General features: G+C 37.6%; 2 protein-coding genes across 4 annotated transcripts; one reads left to right on the forward strand and one right to left on the reverse strand.

Moving 5' to 3' along the window:
* Positions 1–555: 555 nt before the first annotated feature.
* traf2b (Tnf receptor-associated factor 2b) lies at positions 556–13,952 on the reverse strand. 3 transcript variants are annotated; one of them, XM_014986393.2, is made up of 11 exons: positions 13,820–13,952; positions 9,363–9,568; positions 8,457–8,535; positions 7,785–7,883; positions 5,880–6,041; positions 5,696–5,770; positions 5,249–5,323; positions 4,145–4,357; positions 3,334–3,637; positions 2,931–3,079; positions 556–2,830 (listed from the first exon to the last, which is right to left on the reverse strand). In XM_014986393.2, the coding sequence occupies exons 2-11, from the start codon at positions 9,536–9,538 to the stop codon at positions 2,612–2,614; spliced, it is 1,551 nt and encodes a 516-aa protein (XP_014841879.2). In that variant the 5' UTR covers positions 9,539–9,568; positions 13,820–13,952; the 3' UTR covers positions 556–2,611. The 3 variants fall into 3 exon arrangements, with proteins under 3 accessions (XP_014841879.2, XP_014841880.2, XP_014841881.2); XM_014986394.2 differs by lacking the exon at positions 13,820–13,952 and adding an exon at positions 13,413–13,793; XM_014986395.2 differs by lacking the exons at positions 9,363–9,568; positions 13,820–13,952 and adding an exon at positions 9,077–9,324.
* A 761-nt stretch (positions 13,953–14,713) lies between these two features.
* Positions 14,714–21,671, forward strand: coq4 (coenzyme Q4 homolog (S. cerevisiae)). The gene is made up of 7 exons (XM_014986392.2): positions 14,714–15,131; positions 16,328–16,480; positions 17,431–17,527; positions 18,138–18,240; positions 18,375–18,504; positions 18,669–18,762; positions 20,051–21,671. Exons 1-7 carry the CDS (start codon positions 15,056–15,058, stop codon positions 20,232–20,234), a joined length of 837 nt encoding a protein of 278 aa, XP_014841878.2. The 5' UTR covers positions 14,714–15,055; the 3' UTR covers positions 20,235–21,671.
* Positions 21,672–22,946: the final 1,275 nt, after the last annotated feature.

The following is a 22,946-nucleotide window of genomic DNA, read 5'->3' on the forward strand; positions in this document are numbered from 1 at the left end:
ATTTTTAACCAAGTGTTCCCAGTAGATCTACAGATGAAGTTAATAAAAGTCCCGTCTGACTAAAATCTGGGTGGTGGGGGAATTCAATTTGGAGCCCAACTTTCAGGGAACATTACAGATGTTTTTGTCTATTTTATTAACTGTTTTCCTCTTGATGTGTTCGTGCACATGACACTTTTTTTTTTTTGTAACAAGTCTATTTTGACATTTAATTTTACCCTCCAGAGTTCAGGTTGGGTTTTTTCTGCGTAAATCTCAAACAATTTCAAGGATTTTAACAATTTAAATGACAGTTTAAGATTATTGCTGGACTTGCTTTTTTTTCTTTCTTAGATATGTGAAAGATGAGGCAAAAATATTGACTTTGATTCACTTTTTTGTATAGCATTTGATTTAATATTCAGATCAAATATTAAATAGTAGGGTGTTGAATATTTAAATGCCACTTTGATTACGTGATGCTAATATTTAAATCGGTATTAAAAGGGCTGAAAGCCTCCAAATTGTCAAACATTTGTTAGTTTTTAGATGGTCTAAATGCATTAATCCATACAGTTTTGCAACACTTTTTTTATTTAAATTTTAAATAAACACCTCGAAGTTAAGTTAAGCAATTGTGGGGAAACGTAGGCAGGACTTTCGTAACATGCGTTTCCGCAGCTGCAAGCAACAGAACGGTACATCACGTTCCACATCTGACACAACATTTGGGGTTACACTCCGTTTACTGTAAACACAAAAACACCGTTTGACTGAGCCGTGTGACGGAGCTGCAGGAGCGGCGTGACAAGCCAAAAGCCAATACCACTCAAACAAAAACTGCAACAGAAGCCGCTCTCAGGATGAATATCACCTTCTGCTTGCTGAATCCAGACTCTTAATCTGACTCTGCGCGGTTAGCGTGATGCTAACCGAATATCGCGGTTGGCGTGATGTCAAGCTCGGTATGACTTCATTAATTTACAACAAAAGCATCATTGTTAAATGAAAACTACAAGTAAGGGAAGACATTTACATATAAAAGTCATTCAGTCAGTATGAGAACATAATGGTTTAAAGTCTTTATTGAAGCAAAGTCTGCTATCAATGCAGAAAGTTATAGAAACTAAAATGGCTCAATGTGTTGAGTTAGGCTAGCTATTATATACTGCTATATTAAACAGATTTAAGTGTTTAGTGGTGTTAGATATTTAAAACAGTAATAATCACTAAAGCTCTCTCCACAAGTGTAACACTGAAGTGAGAAACTATTTAACATATTGATTACAGCAAGTAACCTGGATACAGTATTTGACTGATTATATTGACTAGGTTATGTTGTCTTGGTGATTAGTTTTTTTTTTTTTATAGAGTAGTAATATTGATTTTAATACACGTTTATTTCACATTTGTTGAAATATTTGCCACATACAATATTTGACTCATACATACGATAAATGTATGAGTCAAAGATTTACTGAAACCAAAATAAATAAATATTACCAACATTTTTTAAGTGTATAAATCGCCGTAGGTTGACCGGCGTACATTACATTTCCATAGGTTGAATTCAATGAACAAAGTAAAAAAATTAGAGCAACTATAAGTCACAGTTTAACAGCTGCTGGTAAATCTCCTGCAGTGGTTTAAACATTTCAGTCTAAAAGGCTATGTTTTTTTTTTTACTTAAACAAAAAACATTTTGACAAATGAAGTTGCACAACTCAACTTACATCCTGAGGTATTCTGATAGTATTTTTCATTAAAATACCCCTTTAAACCACAGGAATCATTTCTATATGAAAGCTACTACTCCTCAATGAAGCGCTAACTTCTATATAATCCAAGTTTTATGGTTTCTTTAAGTAGATATTTAACTTTTTTTTGTATAATGTTACACTTTTTAGTTGTTATACTACATTGTAATAACAAAATATGTTAGTTATCGAAAGATATTTGACTGTTTTCACTTCGAGGCTGTTTACCATCCAGTTCGTTTTTATTTTTTGTTATTGAATTAAAACTAAATCAAAAAAGACGTGGTTAACAAACTATACATAAATAATTACAATAAATCAAAAGATTTCAAGCCACCATTCGTTAAAACTCATTTTTCCCCGACAGGGTAGAGAAACCCACCCATGCATGCTAACTGCACCATCACAAACATCCAACAACAACTTACACCAAAAATCGTACATTAGGCATTTTTCTTAACGTGAATGTGCGAAGCCCCCCGTTATGTTTTGAGCTGCTATACTATTACTACTAAGCAGGTTAAAAGTAATGTTAAGTTTTATAATTTGGACAATTTTTATTCTAGAGAAAAGTTCAACTTTTCTCACAAATCGTTTGAAAGCTATGCATTAATTTGCAATAAAAGCGCTATTATGACTATAATTTTATAATAAAACATATAAAAGATATTTTATGATATGATACAGTCAGTTGCATATTGTCTGACTTGTATTATAATAATACAATACTTATATCTATATATTATTGTTTATCACCCATTATTATTCATATATTAGCGTGTATAAATATTTATATATAGATATATATATATATATGGAGCAAGAGAGGCTAATATTTTCTTAGGAATATTTCAGTGCATCTTCCACAGTGCACATCACAAGCCTGTGAGGTCTACGATTGCTTTGATAAATATCGTATCATCTCTCAGATATGGGCTCTTGCCGGCCAGCTTAGCCAGCGGACAGAAAAGTGGGCAGCCGCTGGCGATGTTCATCTCGCTGATCGGCCGCTGGAAGGAGGTGGAGGAGATGTCTGGTCGGAAAGCGTCGATGATGTGCTCCCTATTGTTCTGATCCAGGAGCATCAGAGTCACCTGGGTGGAGGAAAGGAAGGAGGAGGAGGAAATCAGCTTCTGTTTTCACAAGGAGGTCAATCAACACCGATGGGGGAAAATTATTCTTAATCTACGGTACCTTTTGGCTGAAGGGCCACTTTAGCAGAGCGTCGCACTTTCCCTTCATGACCACAAAGAACAGAGAGAGGTGCGTCCCCCGTCCGGTCCCGTCGCCGTTCAAATAAAGCCTGAGACACATTTTGTAGCCGTATTTGCTGGAGTAAAATGCTGCAAAGAGAGCGAGAGAGAGAGAGAAAATAAGGAATTAGAACAAAAGTCAAAATCCTGAAGTGTCATCAGACTCAGTTTGGTTCCCTCCCTGAAAATAAACATTATCACAGAGATGTGGAATCTCCCCAGTCTTCTTGCAAGACAATAAAAATAACACACCAACCACGTGCTCTTTTTTTTTTTTTTCACAAACACAAAAATCTTTCTATGAGGTCAGAACCAAATCCCAGCGATCCCGCCTCTCGTCTTACCGGGTGAGAACATGGCAGGCGTTCGACCGGCCACGGCCTCCTGCCTGCGCCGGGAGAAGTCGGTGATTTTCCAGACAAATATCCCGTCGTAGGTGCAGTTCTGGAGCTCGCGCACCAGCTGCTCGGTCTCCGACAGCTGCAGGTCTCTCATGGTCACCGTTCGCTCGAGCTGCCGCACTCTGTTCGACAGGTTTTCGATTTTCTCCTGGTCGAGTCGATGCTGGTGGGCGAAAGCCTCCAGGGTGAGCGAACTGCGCTCCACTTCCCGGTTCAGGACACACACAATGTTTTCTAAAGCAATTACCTGTCGGGAAAACAGCAACGGTCATTATATAATCCCTGTAAATACAGTTGAAAACAGATATTTATTTATATTAATGACTGACTTTAAATCAAACTTAGCTTCTTCTAAGTCAAAGAGGATTGCCATTATAAAAATATTTTTTTATTGTCACATTCTGAGAAAATGAGAAGTTTGCAAGACTGTGATCCTCAGCAAAGAACCAAATTAGTTTCAAAAAGTCTTAAGAACAAGTCCATATTTTAGAGTGAATGTGATAAAACTGATTTTAGCTACAGCTTATGAAAGGATACCTGTGATCTAAAGGGCAATTCCACTAAATAAAAGGTATGAATGTAAACTTTTCAGATTGAAGAAAGTCTAAATAAATCTCAAAATGTCATTTAACGAAACATTTCTTCAATTATTTCTACAACTTCCCTAAAATAGGAGGTGTATAACTTGATTTAATGCGTCTGCCTTCATTTGCGTCTATTAGAAGAACCCATAAAGCTTGGAAGAGAGGCTCACTTTTTTCTCCAGGTCTACAGGGTGTGCGGCGGCTGCAGCGTCGTCTCCCTCCTCAGGAGCTCTGTACAGACCCAGACCCGAGTCCTCCTGCAGCTCCCCGGATCCGAGGGCCTCGCTTCGCGGATGGGTCATCGACAGCACCATCGGCAGCAGCAGGCGCAGATGCTCCATGGTGCTGCTGTGTTCATGGTCGCTCAGCTTCCCGTTCTCTATCTAAGGAAGAAGAAGAAAGACGATTATGATTTGTTTCAGCAGACAGAAAATGCTTTTAAAACTCTGTCAAGAAGAACAACAAACTTAATTGATTTCTACAAAGTCAGCAAATCATGTTTCATGAGGAAAAGGTCATCAGGGTGATGGTCGCTTCACCCTTCATGCCTTCGCCATGAGCCAGCGCCACGCCACGCCCGTAAGTGACAGTTTTAAATGATTTAATGAACAGAGATGTAAAAAACCCCAAATTGTTCTCATGGGTTTTGATGAAAAACATTCCAGACTTTGACAGCAGGTATGCGAAGCGTCTCAAGACTCTCTGAGGTATTACATAAATGTGGTTGAACTTTGGCCAAAAGACTTCTTCTGAACTGCACACACACTTCCAACTAATCTGCTGTGAAGTGCATGTAAACAGGAAGAACTACTACAAACATTCATTGGAGTGTTTTATGTGAACTCAGTCATGTTTGGATGTGAGAAAATATAATTGTCGCTGACAGCAGACAGCTGCTGTGTCTGCTTATTAATCGGATTAATCAATTATTGAAATAACTGTCAACTTAATTAGTAATCGAATAATTGCTAACTGGAGTAGACAGACTGGAAAACACCTGACATTTACTGAAAGAACAAAACCCTCAGAGCATTAATAAAGCCAAAACTGTACTAACAATAAATACATTTTTCACATGCTGATGTGAGAAGTATTTTTCAGCTGTAGATGCATTGTTTGCTACAAATGATCAAGCATTCGGAATTGAAATATTTGTTTATTTGCATTTTCTTCTAATACTTTATTAAGCTTCCAAACCTTTTCTTCAGTTGCATTAAGCTACGACAGCATTTGATGTTAAAGTTTAACATAACGGAGTAGTTTATTGCACATACCACAGTTTTACAGCCCACTTCGCTGAATGGACAGGCGCTCTTGGACTTGACACAGGATTTGATGTGGTCACTGAACTGCAGAGAGAGCAGGCAAAAGGGAAAATGAAGAGTTAGCGTGGAGTCAGCTCAGGAATAAAAGTAAAAGCAAACTACATGATACTCAGTCAGAAGGAAACTAACAGGTCAAATGGGGGAATTATCAGCTTGAAATGAATAAGTTTCACTATTCTAGAAACCCAAGTATCTCTTAATTCTGCTAAAATGACAATTTTCAATTTGCAGACATTGGTAAATAGTGCTGTGCATGTTAATTTCTATTAAAATCAGACATTTGCATACACTCATGATATGGGCTGAGTGGTTTATTTCTAATTTCTAATCTCCTTCCTGAAAAACAAAACAACTTGAACATAAAAATAAAAAACGTCTAAGCAGAACAGTTCTAACCTTTTCTCTGGGGATCTTCTTCTTGCCGCAGTCTTTACATTGTAAGGGAAACTTGAGACAGATCTCATCGTGGGCCTGAAATTGTTTTCATAAATCAGAATGTCATCATCCATGCTCACGTTTTTTTTTACAAACACAATACCAGAAAACTGCTTTAATGCTCAGAACTCCACGTATTTCTCACCTTAATGTCTTTAAAGTTGAATGTAACTTTGCAGTATTTGCAGTTGAGCGTTCTCGCCTCGCATTCCCTCTCGTTGTGTCTGTCCTTGTCCTTGAGGAGGATGGAGGCCTGGCAGGCCTCGCACTGCACCCGTTCGTATTCACAGCGGCCTTCATGTTGCGCCTGACGACGTAGAAAATGACGATTAGATGTTATAGGCAGTTCTCATGCAAGGTAAATATGTCTGCCATTTGTTTCATTATCTTTCAGTTCACGACTGCCAGACGAGTACTGTGGCGTGTCTGTCCAATTTACGGCAACTAAACCTCATAAGATTTAAAAATAAAAAAAGGAAGACTTTTGTCTTTTATAAGTCACTGAAAATGCATTGAAACAAATTATACTCTTAACTTAGAAGGTGTGGTACAGGGTGTGTATGTATTTCAAACAAGATTAAAAACCTGTTTTTCTGTTGCTTCTTTTAAGCAGACGTTTTACCTTTGTTGAGAATTCAAAAGAAAAACAGGAAAAAGAAAAGAGTGACTTCTATATGAAAAAAAAAGAAATGCTAATCCTTTCTTGTGTAACAAGAAACTATATAAAGGCCTTTTCAAAAAACTCACTTTTAACAAAAGTTATAAAGAAGTCAGGAAGTAACTGGATTATGTAAATACAAACATGAGAAGTGAGGAAATATAAAAAGGGAAATGGAAACACAGAAACAAATTAGTTCGCTTTGTTTTAAAAAATAATTTGAATCTGCGAGGCATTTGGCGGCATTACTACACTTAAAACCTGCGACAAAGGAAGGGGCAGAGCTTGTTTGGAGGAAGTGCTTCATCAGGAAGTACTTTCTCCTAATGAATGGGGACAGCCACGCGTGAGCTGCTCAGCGAAACAGTCAGGTATGTTGCATGTTTTTCGATCTCAGTCATTTTAAAACTCACAACCCATAAATCCAAAAACCAAAGTGAAAATGAGTCATCTTGAACTGGTGTCTGGTGAGAAATCTGCCCGTACTTCGGCGCTCACAGAACGGGTTAGCCACAATTAGCATCTTTTTCCAAAGCGGCACTGCCTTCTCGGCTGGGTGTAGAAAGCAGCTGGGAGAGCCGACGGTGACTAAGCGGCTGTTATTGACACATATTTGGGTGTTGCACGTAGCAATCATTTCCAACAACCAACAGCATATTTCGATCTGCCTATGCTTCTTCTGAGAGGACGTCTCAACGACACGCTCACATTTTATTTTGCACAGCATGCAAATGTTGGGACCGACTATACATCCTCCCAACACAGCATCTTAAAACTTAGCAGGTCATCTCCCTTGTATCGTCAGCAATTAGAGTTCAATGTCACCGCGGCGTCTGGTAAACTCCCTTTATATAAATATGACGTCCATCTAGGATCTTCTTTGTAAACCAACCCACTAACTACATCCTGGCAGAGATATTTACACCACAAACAAGCTGCTGACAAGTTGGTAATCAGCAACGTAAAATACTGTTTACATCATTTACTGGGATTTTTCTAACCCTTCCCATCAAATCTTAATCTTAGTTCTCGATAGTCTGCCTTTATAGGGCAGATTTACAGTCAGTTAATCCTCCTCCATCGTCTATCTCTCCTCCCTTATATCAAATGGCCTTCTGGTACTTTCCAATGAGTTGTTTGTGAATGAGGGACTTTCCAGCCTGCATGTTTAGTTTCACTTCCTGTTTCTGCACAGTGTGAGCTGAAGCAGCATGCATGAGATGGAGGCCATAGCGAGCTTATTGAGGAAATCACACACCAAGGATAGCTAGTTCAGGTCACAGTGACATGAATAGACCGCTGGTTAACCTGGGGTAACCTGACCCCTTAGCACGACATGAGGCTTAACATGAGGTCAGAGAGAGACCAGAGCGGTTCAGTGTAGCACCTCACCTCGTACTCTTTTATATATCCAGTCCAGCTGCAGCCCTGGTTCAAACACCTGGCAGGCAGACTCGCTATTTCTCGACCGGCTGCGTTGTCTGGAAACGCCTGGCGGACAGGAAGAGGGGCGGGGGGCGACAACAAAGCGTTCAGTGGACATAAAGACAGTCATTATACCGACAAGAACACACAGTGCACTTCATTGTGTGGTTGTGGAAACTCCCTTCAGACTGTGTGGTCGAACATTCACCTTTAGCTTAAATGAGTAGCACACAAAAGTATTCACCACCCCTTCGTCATGTTACAAAAACAAACTGCAATGCACTTCGTGTGAATGATCAAAACAAAAATAATGCAAGCAGAAGGAAAATGAAACATCTTTTTCCAATTGTTTTACAACCAGAAATCTGAAAGTACAGCATTTATTAGCATTCAGAGCTACTGTGTTCAGGCAGGCAGTTACCTGCACTGGATTTTAGGGGTATCAAAGTAAAAAGGGGGGTGGAATACAAAAGTTTTAAGACCTTTTTTGAAAACTGTGTGCCTTTTGTGGCCATCTCACATTATGGACTACTTGTGTTTTGGTCTATCAATAAAATCAATTAAAATACGTGACTGGAACAGCATAACACGTGACAGAAGGCACTCGTACAGTCGTCTTACTCCTCTCTGGAGACTCACCTCGTTACTGTTCAGGATGGACATGGGCTCCTCATAGATCTCCTCTTGGCGGCAGGCTTCACAAGGCTTTGGACCAGCGCTAATAAAAAACAAAGGGATTGTGATTTTGTCTATTTAAACAGCAACTAAGACCTGCTCCCCCATCAGCTCCTGACCAACACGGATCACAGTTCAAGTAGATCAACAGAGGTGATATAGAAGGGACGTAGAGCAGAAGAACAATGAATGCATTTGGTTTTTGAAGCCAAAAACCAAACATCAGCCACATTCAGACAACCTGGAACCTGGACACACATCAGTTCATAAGGGGAAGTCATGTGATCAACTTGCCACACCAGAAGCATTGCAAAACTAAAATCTCACAAGGTTTTTAGCAGATATAAGCTTCCAGGATTACACCAACAAAACATAGTTTAATTATCAATGCTATGTGTGGTAAAGTTGAGTAATATTCAGCGACATTTCATCTCATCTTTATGTTCAATGACGCCACTGTGGATCATTAAACATAACATGATGAAACAGAGAATTATAATCAGGGCTGATGTGTTTAGAAACAACTGTTGAATGGGTGAGAAGGAAAGATATGGGTAGATTAAAAAAAGAGAAAAAAGAAACACCTTGGAATGAGTCAGCAAAGCCGAAATGTGTCAGCATGACCAGATCCTCGTGATTCATCAGATTTAGTCCAACCATGTGAGAAATGAGTCGGCATTAAGAAAACGATGCTGGGTGCAAAAAAAAGCAAATCCAGACTGGAGCAGAGACAAGAATGCGGGATGGCGCTGAGGCATATCCACTAAGAAGGGGAAGCATTAAGCCGGCAGAGTGTTGGGGGGGAGGAGGAGGAGGAGGAGGAGGTCACACGTCACAAACTGGTGGGTGGTCTAAGGACCTTCGGTCTACCTGGTGAGCAGCTTGAAGCAGTGCACACAGAAGCGGTGGCCACACTGAGCCTGGACAGGTTTCCTCAGGACCTGGAGACACTGCTGACATTTGTACTTATTCTCCATGGGCACAGACAGCACACTCAAAGGAATTCCTGGTAAAGAGTTTTGAGAGTCCAAAGAGATGCGAGCCATCGTTCTCCATGAAACTGATGATGCACCAAACTGTGGAAGGAAAGCAGCAGAAAACAGAGGTCAACACTCCCAATGTGCGCTTTGGCTTGCAAATATATGCAAACCGTCAAAATTTTTCCACATTTCTCAACTTACAACCACAACCTGCAGTGGGTTTCATTGGGATTTTACAGACCAACACCAAAGTCAGGCCAGCCATCATCAACTGATTAGCTTCCCCGTTTGTGCTAAAGAAAATTTTCTCTACATCATGACACCACCACCACCAAGTTTCACTGAGTTTCCTACAAAATATTAACTGAAGGAAATTAAAATACAAATGCTCACCATTCTTTTTCAACTTTATTTTGTATAAAATTTGAAAACCAGCCATCTGCTTCTACAGGTATGCACATAAAATTCCAGTGAAATATTTTGTTTGCGTGAGACATGGGATGCGTTGATACCAATACAAAATGGTAGTCAAAAGGTTTATGTGTTGTCCAGCTTTAAAAAATGAAATTAATTAATGTTGTCAGAAACTCTTTCTTCTGGTTTTAAAGCGAATGTCTTGGTTCTGGTGCAGTTGGACTTTCTGATCTTGTGTTTTCTCCTAACTGTGTTACTGGGTCTATCAAGGTAGAACAGATGGTTACAGAGGGGAAAACCAACTAGCAGATTCGAGACTACTGCATTTTACTACTGAGCCACCATGCAAAAACCATGATAAGCATGTGTCTCTGTTTCACTGCAAACAGATGTGGCCAGGTGCAGCTCTTTCAAATTATATTCAATTACATTCGTCTACTGTATCACAGTAAGCTGTGCAGGTTTAAGAACAGAAAGAAAACATGACTGCATGCTTTTTTCTTATTCCCATTTATACATTTGTTTTTCTCCAAACTAACTTTTTCAATGAAAGAAATCCACAAAAATCTGTTTTCTATGCGGTTGAATGAAACAAGACTATGCATGTAAGCATGATTATTCAACTTTTGAATAAAACTTGTTGACCTGGTTTCTCCAGAAGATCTGTACATAACGTGAATCCTGATGTAACAGAGATCTTTGCAAAAAGTCCTAGAAGTCACATAACAAAATTTTTGCCATGGAACATGAATAATTCCCGTAATGTTGTGCAAACTTCAAAAGTGGTTTTGTAATGCTCAGTTTCTTACTTGCAATAATTATGCAAACCCTTACGCATAACCACGCCTGCACTGCCACCTACTTGTCAGTACAAGTAATCTGCACGAAGGCTGCAAAAATACTTAAAATCGTTTAAGTTCAGTTTGCAGATTTTTGGGAAATCTAACACCAGAAATGCAACACGAATTAACCCTACTAAGCTTCTTATCTGGTTAGTCACAAAAATATCACTTGTTGTGTTTTTAACTTCATTATTCAGTACACATCTTCCTCCCACGCTCACATTTGCATCGGCGCTTTATAACACACGAACCCAAATTGGATTCTGAAATGCACTTCTCGTCTTCACAGTGTACGTTTAACGGTACAAGTGGTCTGGTTTTCTCTTTACTGCCATCTGGTGGATTAAGTAAGAGCCACTAACATTTACGTGATAGGACGACGCTGCAGGTTTTATTTATAAAGAAGCACATTTTCTCAATACTACTTTGAGCACATTTTTTGTATAAGTGATTTTAGAATACAAGTATTACGTTAGAAGACGTTGCTGTTTGCGGTTGCACCAAAAATTAAAGTAAAGCGAGTTCATTCTTAGGTTTGTAATTTAAATCTTTAACCCTGCTTGATATTTGTTGAAGGTTGTCTTTGGTCAACGACTAAGACTTTTCAATTAAATGCATTCTTTAATGGATTTTGTAAGACTCGACCAACTAAAATAATGTCTAAATTCATCTGGTTATTTGGTGTACATGGAAAGCCAAAAGTAAACAACTGTGTAAAAAAAAAAAAAAAAAAAGAACTTGCAAGAGACAGAGAGGAAATGCTGTCAGTCATTGTCAGTCAACCCGCTAATTACAAGAAACTAAATCATGAATTTTCCCCCTACCCTGTTGGGCTTCCCTATCTGGAAATGCTTGGAAACTTAGTCATCTCCTTCCATTTGATTACCAACAATAAGAACGTGACAACATTTTTTGTTTTTTCCCCACTTGAAAACTAAAGTGATTTCTACGATTGATTAGGTGTTGAAGCTAACATTGGCTATAAAGACAAAGGTATTACTCATTTTCCACCACAATTTTTTCTGCCTACTTTTGGCAAAGTCTGAAGCAATTTCTTAACACAACTTCACTTATTTTAGTTCATAAAATTCCACTGAGGTAAAAGAGTGGGCATGTTTTTGATTTCCATAACTGATGCTTATACTTCACAGCCACTGCATGTCTGTGTTTTTGTTCCCACAGCAGAAAAACAGGGGAATAACTGAAAGTTGGTGGAAATTAGATTAGATTAGATTAGAAGGACTCCCCCTCCATTTTTGATAAATGGAAAAACTACATTTGTTCTTCCCGGGTTTACATGTTGCTGACAGAGTCTAAAATTAAACGTAACCAAATCCTGTTTTCTGTGAAACTAGTCATTAAATCAGCAATTTTCTCACAGAGAGGATATCCTCTGAAAAACTTCTGTATGGGGAAATATGGAGGGAAATGAAATAAATGCATTAAAAAAAAAAAGAAGACAGAAACCACACAAGCAAAAACACCACACCAGTAAACCAGAAAACCTTTCATAAACTCCAGACGGCTTCAGCTGGAATCCATGAAAAACATTTCTTAGCTTTGAGACAATACAGTAAATAAATAAATAGATATTTCATATGACGTCTGTCCATCACTTCATATCCAACAACACTTCTCCCAGGATGAAATCAAGGAGGCTGAACGCATTTTCAAATTATATTAATAAAAACAATTTATATTTTCAGTGGCAAAACTGTACATACTTTAAGTCACAATAATTAGACAGTGAGTGAGGAGATTTTCTACACATCCAAATGGCTGGGTTAATTCTTATCACCTCTCTGCAGAAACCCATCTATGGCCTGATGCCTGGCACTACGCTTAACTGGAAGTCTAAACTTAACTGGTGAAATTCTGTGGAGTTTTCCCAGAGCTGCTCTGGTGAAATGACTGATATTTCTCCATGATGAAACTCTGACACAACACTGGAGTTTCAGCTACTTCAGCCGAACTAGCCCAACTTTAAAAACAAATACAGCAAAGAAAGAAAAGGAAAAACTTGCTTAACTCATACAAAACACAGTAACTAGGTGTGATGTATTTGGCAGATACTGCTGTGGTTACTTTGTGTATCAACATAAGCTCTGAAGGTAGCAATTACAGATTCCCCGATTCTAAGTTTGGATCACTAACTATAGTCTGTCTCCGTCTTAAAGTCAGAGGCAGAAAAATGCATTTTATGTTCGATTTCAGACACAGACAAAGAGCCAATATGAAAATGACCTTTGATATGCAGTCTTAAGGGCAGGGATCTGCAGTCATGGCTGTTGCATGCCTTTTAGATTTCTCAGCAAATTTGGCAAGAATAGTCAAGTCAAGGTTCATTTTTAAAACAAACAATTAAACGACCACAGCTGGCCAAAAATTGCTGAACAAACCATTAAGTAAAAAAAGCAATGAATAGTAACTCTGCAAAAGAATACACACAATCTTTAAACAAAGGTAAATAAAAAGAAAGTCTGCAAATCTACACACAAAAATAAGTTCAGCTTCCTTGCCAAATTGTAACAAACACAACCTTGTTGTTAGTGCTGCCCAGAAATGTGCCATCTGTTCAATTGTCTAAGAACACCGATCTCACTACTACAACGATATTGCTCAATATTCTCTCTACGTCAGTGACGATCTCAGTTATAAGGAAACTGAACAGGATTTCTACTTACCGAAAACACTGTCAATCCTTACAGCCTGAACTTTGAGGGTAGTATTTGTACAATCTAGTCACACCCAAAATGACGTCAGTTGACGTAAAACTATATGGACATTTCTCAAGAGTATAAGAGTATAATTCTCTTCTGAGCTCTAGCGCTTTTATTTTCGCAAATAATTTCTATTCGTTTACTTTCTGTTGTGTGTGTGTGTGTGTGTTGTGCCATTGTTTTTAAAGAAAAAACCGTGCTGCTTTTTAGCACTTAATTTTGCCACGAAGAGCAACAACGCTTCGTGTAGTTAACCTTAGAGCTAAATTAAGTAGATTATTGCTGCAATTCGTTTATAAGTTACTCGCCAGCTTGCTAACTGCTAACTTACTCGTTTAAGAGCAAGTGTATACCAATTTTAGACAACTAACCTCGGAGTCTTGGATGTTAGGTTGGACGGAAACCGAAACTATTCACGAACAGACAAAAAAACGAACTCTTCAGTTCAGTTCAGTCCGTCCGTAGTTCTCGGTAGTTTAAATAATGCACAACAACTTCCGCTTGCGTTTTTTATTCTCTGCACAAGCTGTACCAGATGGGGGCGCAGTTGCGTAGCAGAGCGCCCAAAAATTATACTCAAGTAAAAGTAGCACTTAACTCTAGTAAAGGTAAAGAAATTAACAATCCAAGAAAGAATAAAAAGAGTATTTAATAACAGGGGTACACAATTTATCTGGTTTCATGTTTGAAAATTATATCATAAGACAAATAACGTTTTATGTAAATTTAAGTAATTTAAATAAAATAATTAACACAAATAAATACAAAATAATTCAGAAGAAACACCAAGTTTTTCTCATTAAATGGAAAAAGACAACAGAGTTAATGTATAAACAAGAAGTCTAACAAAAGTGTACGTTTGTGTCTGGTGCTTTTTGTGGCTAAAACAAGCTTCTTCTTCATTGACTGAAATTGGTGTTTAGAGATATTTGAAATTTTACTCAAATAAGAGTAGCAATACTTTAAATTAATATACTGAAATAAAAGTAAAATCAACAGTTTACTAAAAGGTTGCTTAAGGATATTTAGCTGAGCTAACGTAATTAGTCTCACTTCTGGCATTAAACATTACTGTCTCATGTAATTGCACAATAAATACATCAAAATGTTATAAATTTAATATAGATTCACATATTTGATTAAAGAAAATAAGTAGATGACATGACATTTTTATTCATTATATATATATATATATATATATATACACACACACACACACACACCACTGGCTCCAGTAAAGTTATGTGGATGCATCATTTATATGGAGTACATGCATTTTATGCAGTGATACTTCTTAGTCCAGACTGCACCGTCATCATGAAGGTGAGTTACTACCCAAAGAGAAACATGCATGAGCAATCCCCAACACCTGACATTTTCATGCCATTATTTCAAAGAAATTTCGTCTTCAAAGATGTATCTTTTGTTTATTATGAGTTTATTTAGTGTGAAGATGTCATAGTACTCATTGTTTGATTAATTTTAGTAATACACAACTCATTTTAAGCATCGACTAATGGACACCGACAAGAGGAGCTGGCAGGTCGAGAAAATCCAACCCTAATGACGCAGCATCATCGACGCATGCGCAATACGTTTGGATAACAATGTGGCAGCGCTTGTCAAATCCCTTCATACGGCTCAATCAAACGCAAAGTTATTTAACATCTAAAGGGTTCAAAGGTACGAATTTACACCGCTGCTCTCTACAAAAGCAATTACAAAAGCATTTTAAGCAACGAGTAGGTTATTAAATTATTTTTTGCTTGCCTGTTTAGCTGCGTGTTAGCCTAGCTGCTTACTTCTAGCAGTCAAAACAGAACGGTACAAGACGCTGGAGTTTTAGCATCCGGTTCAGTAGTTCAATGGAGAGCTATGGTATTAATTAAATGTTGATAAACGTATCAAATAACTTACATTTATCATAAAATGGTTACATTTCATTAAACGTATAATGAATTATACTTGTAGTATTGCAATTACAGTGAACTGTTTGGATGCAAAAACATATTTAAGAGTTGAATTAATTAATGTCTAACAGTAGACATAACATTGTCGTAGTTAATTATTTCAAGTTAAACACTTGCTATGTAACAATGGGATAAATACAAAACTAATTAGGTATAACTTGTGATTTAAAGTTTTAATTAATTGTTTATTTATGCCTCTAATTTACATAGTTAAATAATTATAGATTTTTTTTTCATTTACTCAATAGAAATGTTTACTTTATTAAAATGCTATTGTCAATACAGTATACATTTTATGCAACAGAAGTGCTTGGATTTGGATCATACTGTTGAATATGTAATTGCATTTATTTTACTGTTGCTTGTAGATTAGTGACATTTAATATTTTAAATGTGTTTAAAATGTTGTATTTTTATTTTTGCACTAATTTGATTTGCTGTCATTTTGGCAAGTTTGTAAATGAGATTTTGAATTTCAGGTGAACTTTGCGTTAAATAAAGGACACATTTTAAATGCATCCAAGCTCTACTTGGCTGTAATGTGTAATATGAATTTGTCATGTAGTTTTCACACTACTTTATTTCATTACCTAATTATTGACTTCTGTCAGATGCATGAGTCTAGATAAATTTATTTTAAGAGAAAAGGTAAATAAACTAGAAAAATGTTGCATTTCCTGCAAAAATGAAGTGTGACTGCTGCAAGTGGAACATTTTAGTGTCTAGCATCTTGACCTACAGTAAAATAGACCATGCACTGTGGGGGAAAGAAAAACCATGTAAAAACTAAAATTAGCATCAAAAAGGCCAAACAGGCTGGTCATTTGTTAAAAGTCATCATTCATTTGACATGTTGCAGTAGAAATATTTAGCTTCCTGCGTCTTAACACTGTTCCACCTCTGGCTCAGCTCTGCTCGTCCACCGACTGTTCACGAGTGGTGCTGAGCTTACCTACAGCTACGATGGGCTGTACCCTGGACACATCCAGACCAACTCCTTCCAGAAAGCACTGCTGGCCGTCGGATCAGGAGTGGCGGCTCTGCAGGACCCCTACAGACACGGTACAAATCCACCTGAAGAAAACTTCAAGCAGTTTCCATACTTTTGCTGACTCTGTGAAAACAAATATTTTATTGTCCATCCTTGTTTTGGCGTTTTAGAATTCATTAATAAAATACTATTGCTTCTGTGTGATTTGGTCAGTTGTTTTAAAACTCATCTTTCCTCCACATTAGCCTTATTGTTGTTGCTTCAGGCTTCTTTCTTAGCACAGTTTGCAAAACTGTCAAAAACAATAAAACCTTAAAAAAGGGCATATTTAAATTTTCTAGATGGAAACATTACCTTAAGGTTAAGCTTTAAGATGTTCCAGGTCTTGCATGTATTCTTCTATAGTATATACTGTAATGCAGTATTTTCACTGTGATTTATTGCCACAGCTTAGTGTCTTTAACATCAGTTATTCTTTGTTTCAGCAAGACTGGGTATTTGGCAGATAAATTTCACATCCTAATTTTCTCAGTCACAAATGAAACAGCTTTGCTGAAATGGCATGCAGCTTCTCGTTTTCAGTAGCTTAAAATGGAAAAACGCTCACAGCTGAGGAGACACCTGTCAGCTGAAAGTTAGCATCAGGTTTGTCCCACAGATTTCTGTAAAGACCCTGACTTCCAGCATCTACTCTGTGTCTGAACCTTGCTGTTTCCTTGTGATAGAAACGCCACATGTTTGAATAATCACAATGTAAACCAATACTGACATAACTCAGATTACGTCATGCTTTGGTAGACTCAGAGGCAGCTTCTCAAATGTAACAAAAAACTCCCTAAAAGGCGCAGAGGAACAAAACAGAGCTGTATTTGCAACCAGTGAGCTGCTCTGCGGGTGTAGACATTATACCTATAAACATTCTTTTATATTCTGTCTAAAATTTGTGATGTTGAGTCTAATTAGGCTGTAAAAACTCTGTGTAGTGTTACTGATGCCCTGGATCCCTGTGCTGGCTTCACAGACATGGTTGCTGTGCTGGGAGAGACAACAGGACATTTAGCGCTTATAAATCTAAGGGAGCGGATGAAAAATGACCCCGAGGGTTACACGATCCTGACGTGAGTCGCCCTGGTTTAGATTAAATGTTATTGTTTTGGTCAGTTTGCCCTTTTGCCAAACATATTCTTGCATTTTTGGCTCAAGGTCATATTTTCCATCCATTTCTTCCTTCTGTTTCTTAACCAGGCACTTAATCATTGGTTATTATTATATTTCTTCTGGTAGTTAGGTATTTTGATAAGCTATAAATAACATTTTGAATAGAAATTTTCAAATAAGTAGCATTCTTTCACTGCATTTTGTTGTTTTGATGGCCATATATCACTCCTACTCCACTCAGCCTCACGTAAACTAGTAGAAATGTAGTAGATGGTAGAAAATCATTTCTTTTAGTCAGTTAGCCACATATTTTTGCAGAAAATAATCTCTGGATTTTAGAAAATTGCTTTAAATTGTTACCTGTTGTAATCGCATCCATTAATTTGATGTGTTTTCAGTAGAAGAAAAATATTTAGAAGAAGATAACTTTAAAAAAAGGGTAGAGAAAAGATCAAACCTTGCCACAACAACAGAGAAAAAGTCTGGCGAAGGGGTGAAATGACCAGCATTCTTCCACTGCATGGATTCATTTTGATTTAGTCTTTTCTTTGCTATAAATTGACTCTGCAGAGAAAGGCCAAGAATCCGTCTGTCTACGCTCGATCTGGAAAAGATGGCTTCCCTACCGGTTGGGTCGTTTGGGCGAGAGTATCTCAGATTTCTGGAGGAGAATGTACGTCTTTGCTTATGCTCAACAAATCCAAATCCAGACTTCACCTGACTCATCCTGTTGCCACTTATCTCTTGTTTCTGATGGATGAGCTGTCTCTCTTTTTCTTTTTTTTTTTTTTTGCAACTTGGCGACAGAAAGTGACACCTGACTCCAGAGCGGAGGTGAAGTTTGTGGACAACGAGGAGCTAGCTTACATCATGCTGAGATACAGAGAGGTCCATGACCTGCTGCACACCTTACTGGGCATGCCCACTAACATGCTGGGTGAGTCAAGCTGCACGTAAAAATGAAAAGAGCAACAGTTCCAGTTCTCTGTAAACACTCAAAACCAAAATAGACTTCGCGAAATCTTCACCCTTGACTGACTGCCTTGTGATCTCTCCCCTTCCTGTTGGTAATTTGCACATTTCTCCTGGTCCTGGTTTCAGGTGAGGTGGCGGTGAAATGGTTCGAAGCCGCTCAGACGGGGCTTCCCATGTGCGCCCTGGGAGCCGTGCTGGGGCCACTTCGGCTGAATGCAAGGTGCTTACGCACAATATGTCTGATTGGAGCTCGCTCTGTTTGAAGCAAATATGAATTGTTGTATGTAAATTTATTTTTCGTTTCAAACCAGCGCTGCTTGTGCTGATGCACTTGAATGTTCCCAGAAAAAGATGAAGTTTTGGGTTGATGAGGACAAGTTAATGTCCCTTAAAAGTAATGAAGATCCTTGAACTTTTTCCACATTCATCGTGTTGCAATCGCAAATTCCAATGGGTTTTATTTTGAGTGCATGTATTGGAAAAAAATGGAGCACATATTTGGAAAGGAAACAAAAATAAAATATATATTTTTTTTATTTGTTTTTAATTTAGAATTAAAGTCGATCTGTCGTTAACTTGTAGAACCACCAAGTCTGTTTCCGTTTTAAACGTCTAGAGCTGTATCCTGCGGCCCTTTGTACCTTTCAGATCGGCTCTTAATAACTCTGGCTGAAAATAATAAAGTATCTATCAATGTTTCACAATATTACATAATTTCCCAAAAATGTCACCATGAAATAGAAGAAAATGTATCCATCCTTTTCAGGCAAGCATTTTTTTCCCTCCTCTTTATTTTAAAAATATTAAAGTAGACACAAAATGGTAACATTTCATAAATGATAACACATTTCCTCTAGTTGATATTCGTCAGAAATAATATGTTGCCATTTTTCAAAGCGTCACATAACATTTGCATCTATTTCTAAGTGAGTTTTATTTTGCAGGGCTGAAATCTTTGCCCTTTTGACTTTGGCAAAGCTGCAGAGGTTACATTGATTTTCAAGATTTTCTGTTTGATGTCTGAACTGTGCAGACTGTTAATTTCATGAAGACGCTCAAGGATTATGCAAATACTTTCAAAGCTTTTGTGACCAGTAATCGATCAATCAACCATTTTTCAACAAAAGCTAAGATAATTAGTCTTGAATTAATTCTGGAAGACCTAAACACATGAAAACAGCCTGTAATACATAACCACTAAAATATAGGAGTGCTTTAGATGACTTCCTGGTTTTTGATTGGTTTAGACTGAGGCGTGGCAGAAAGATGGGTTTCTCCAGGGCATTATTCATAGAATAGCCACCATTGTTTGTTGTTGTTACCACAGCGACGATATGGGAACATGATGTTCAACTATAAACCGTCTTTCTTGTCTGTTAATCGTTAAACATTTCCTCATTCATTCACTGTCATTTCCTGTCTCTGCCCATTTGGATTTGTTGATTTACTTGAAATAAAAAGGTTGTGGTAACGGCTTTTAACTGTACTCTCCTGGCTTCCTCTCTTAGTCGTTTGCAGTCACTCTTCACATCGTTGGGCCCCTGGGCCCTGCAGAACGGCAGGCGGGCCCGCTGCGTCCTCAGCATCTTTTACGAGAGGCGATGGGAGCAGAGCCTGGAGGACCTCAGGCGGGAGCTGAACATCGAGCTGCCTCCACTCACACTCAGTGCCTCAAACAAGAGGAGGACCTGATGCAAAGACACAAATATAACAGGAACTTCTTCATAAACTGATCAGCAGCCAAACCAGAAATATTTGAGGATTTTTTGTCTTATTTGATGTAATTATCTACAGAGGACATGGGGGAACTTTGATTCTGGGAAAGACTGGCTCATTGACTCAGTTTTCAACACATGGCATGTTTAAGTTTCCATTTCCTTCTCATTGCGACTTCATCCTTCAAGAACTTCAGCAGCCAGCTTGTGATTCGTTTGGAGCAGGAAATACCAAAAATACACTTCAGATCCTAAAAAATAGACGGTTGTATTAGCAAATATAATTTTCACATTATTATCCACAATCTTATTTACTAGAACCTGATATCATCTCTCAGCAGAGTCTTAAGTGCTTCTGATTAAACCCCTTTTTAACCGAGTTGGTTAAGTAGCGTTGGTGCAGCTGCATCCGTTTAACCTTTAGACCTTCTTATCACATAAACCACTTTTAGCAAGAATGCCATCAACATGAAATAAAGTGGTGAACAGGAGTTTCATTATCTGCTTTTTGTTCTGACTAATAATAGCACATACCTAATAATAATCAAATGCAGTAAAACCACATTTCCAGGAAATGAAAGTCCAGGAAGTCTGTGATTAATTTAGTCAGAAGTTCTGTAGAAATGATACCGTTATACAGCTGGTCTTTCCCTCCATCGGTTTTTAATTTCCACGGAAAATAGCGTTTGTCACTGTCCAACAGTAAGTATATGATTACAGAGAAGTTAGCTTGTAGAAACGATTGAAATATTAAAGATTGTGTGTAACCTTTAAAAATGAACACAGAGCACAAATAGTCCAACAGTTATTGTTGTAATAGTCTTAGTTTTTAACTAAATTATGATTTTATGTGAAATGTAAATAGCCGTGGAAAAACAAAGCAAAACACAAACCATGTGTGGTTTCATGTTTTAACCTAACTGCTGTCAATGCTTTAAATATTTAGAATGTTTTATATCTCCTGGATAAAATAGGTTTTGGGACTAGTCAACTTTTTTTTCCTCTGGGAAAATATTTCAAGTGAGGCAAATTATATAAAATCTTCTCATACACAGAAATCAACTCAAATTTCTTTACAATTTTTGGAATAAGTATTGAGTACAAAAACATAAACGGCCAACAAGATAACCCAATCCTATTAGATATCAGTACTAATTAATATTAACTGGTTAAGTCCTAATTAGTGTTACCTCGGGCGACACTGGAAAGAGGCGTCTAATTAGATGTTCTATGTTTCCTTGTGTGTAGAGAATCTCCTTTTGAAAACATCTGTTTTGCATTTTATGGAAAGCAATGACAGATTATCCAGAATTGGTGATGACACTAAGAATACAGTAACTGTGTATTGGTTAATAACGCAATTATTTTTAGAGTTGAGATGATGGAATAAAAGAAATACATGTGACACTAAAAACTTGGTTTCTAATGTGTATTTTTGGTAGATTGTAAAGTTTTAAATGTAAAAATGTAAGTCTTTTATTCCCATAATGCACACTATTTGAGGAGAAATAGAAGTTCACATTACCCCAAAACCACCAGGACAAGAGTTAAGGTCAGAAGGTGGAAACATAACATGAGGATGTTCTTCATATGTTGTACTTTATACACCTGGCGAAAGAATAAGAGAATAAATAAGCAGAGATTCTTAAAAGATATCTTAAGACTAAAATGGGGCAGATTTTTCTGCCAGACATCGACCCCAATCTTCTGAAAATTATATTACCATAAGAAATGTTTTTTACAACATCATATTTTAAAGTATATGTGCATATTCTTTGCTGTTCCATTTCAAGCAGGGGAAACTTTAAGAACACAGATCTGTGCACTGTTTTGCAGAAATCTAAGCAGAACATAGAAAAAAATCCCAAAGAACTATGATCACAGCTCCTCTTTGTAAGTGTACACTCAACACAAACACAGTTTCCCATGTTTGACTTTTTGACCTCTAAGCATATTTTAGTCTGCCCTCCTTATATGGTTACCCGTGGTTCCTACTAAAAATCCCCTTTAGAGTCAAGATGTCTACCAGGACACAAGGTGTCATCACAAAGAACAGCTTCCACCAGGAACACTCGGATATCCGCTCCTTGTTTGGACCAGCATGGTACCAACCAAGCCTGACACGAGGCTTCAGGTTTTACTGTTATGGAAAAAGATTGTGTCTCCAGGAAGCAGTCTGATGTCTGTTTTTGGTTCCTCCTAACACTCCCTGTGAATAGCTCAGGCTGACCTCAGTGAATCATATGAAGGACTGAGCGTGTAGAATAATACTAGAAATAAAATATACACAAATATAACTTGAATCTTGTGACGAAAATGTTCTTTAGAGGGTCCAAGTTGGTGTATGTGAAGGTTTGCATTCTGTATTGATGCTGGGTTATAGTAATATATGGTTGCAGAACATTTATTTTTAATGTTTTGATAGTTCCTTTTTTTTTCAACTTGAACTTTTATTAGGCAACATATTATCTCATGAATGCACCTGCAGTATATATTGTTTTTCTTTTTTTTTACAGTGTTCTTTGTGTGTTTTTGTGTGACTAAGTGAAGATAGAAATTAGCTCTGAGAGCTAAAATCTGGTAATACATTTTCCTTTGAGAGTAATGCTTCTGTATATGATCCCTGTTCAATAAAATAAACTAACAGTAATGTTTTAAACACTGTTCCTGTTTTAAAATGCTTCATGTA

Source organism: Poecilia mexicana, unplaced genomic scaffold (genome assembly GCF_051168715.1).
Source record: "Poecilia mexicana isolate PSO_F unplaced genomic scaffold, ASM5116871v1 scaffold_12, whole genome shotgun sequence".
Lineage (NCBI taxonomy): Eukaryota > Metazoa > Chordata > Actinopteri > Cyprinodontiformes > Poeciliidae > Poecilia > Poecilia mexicana.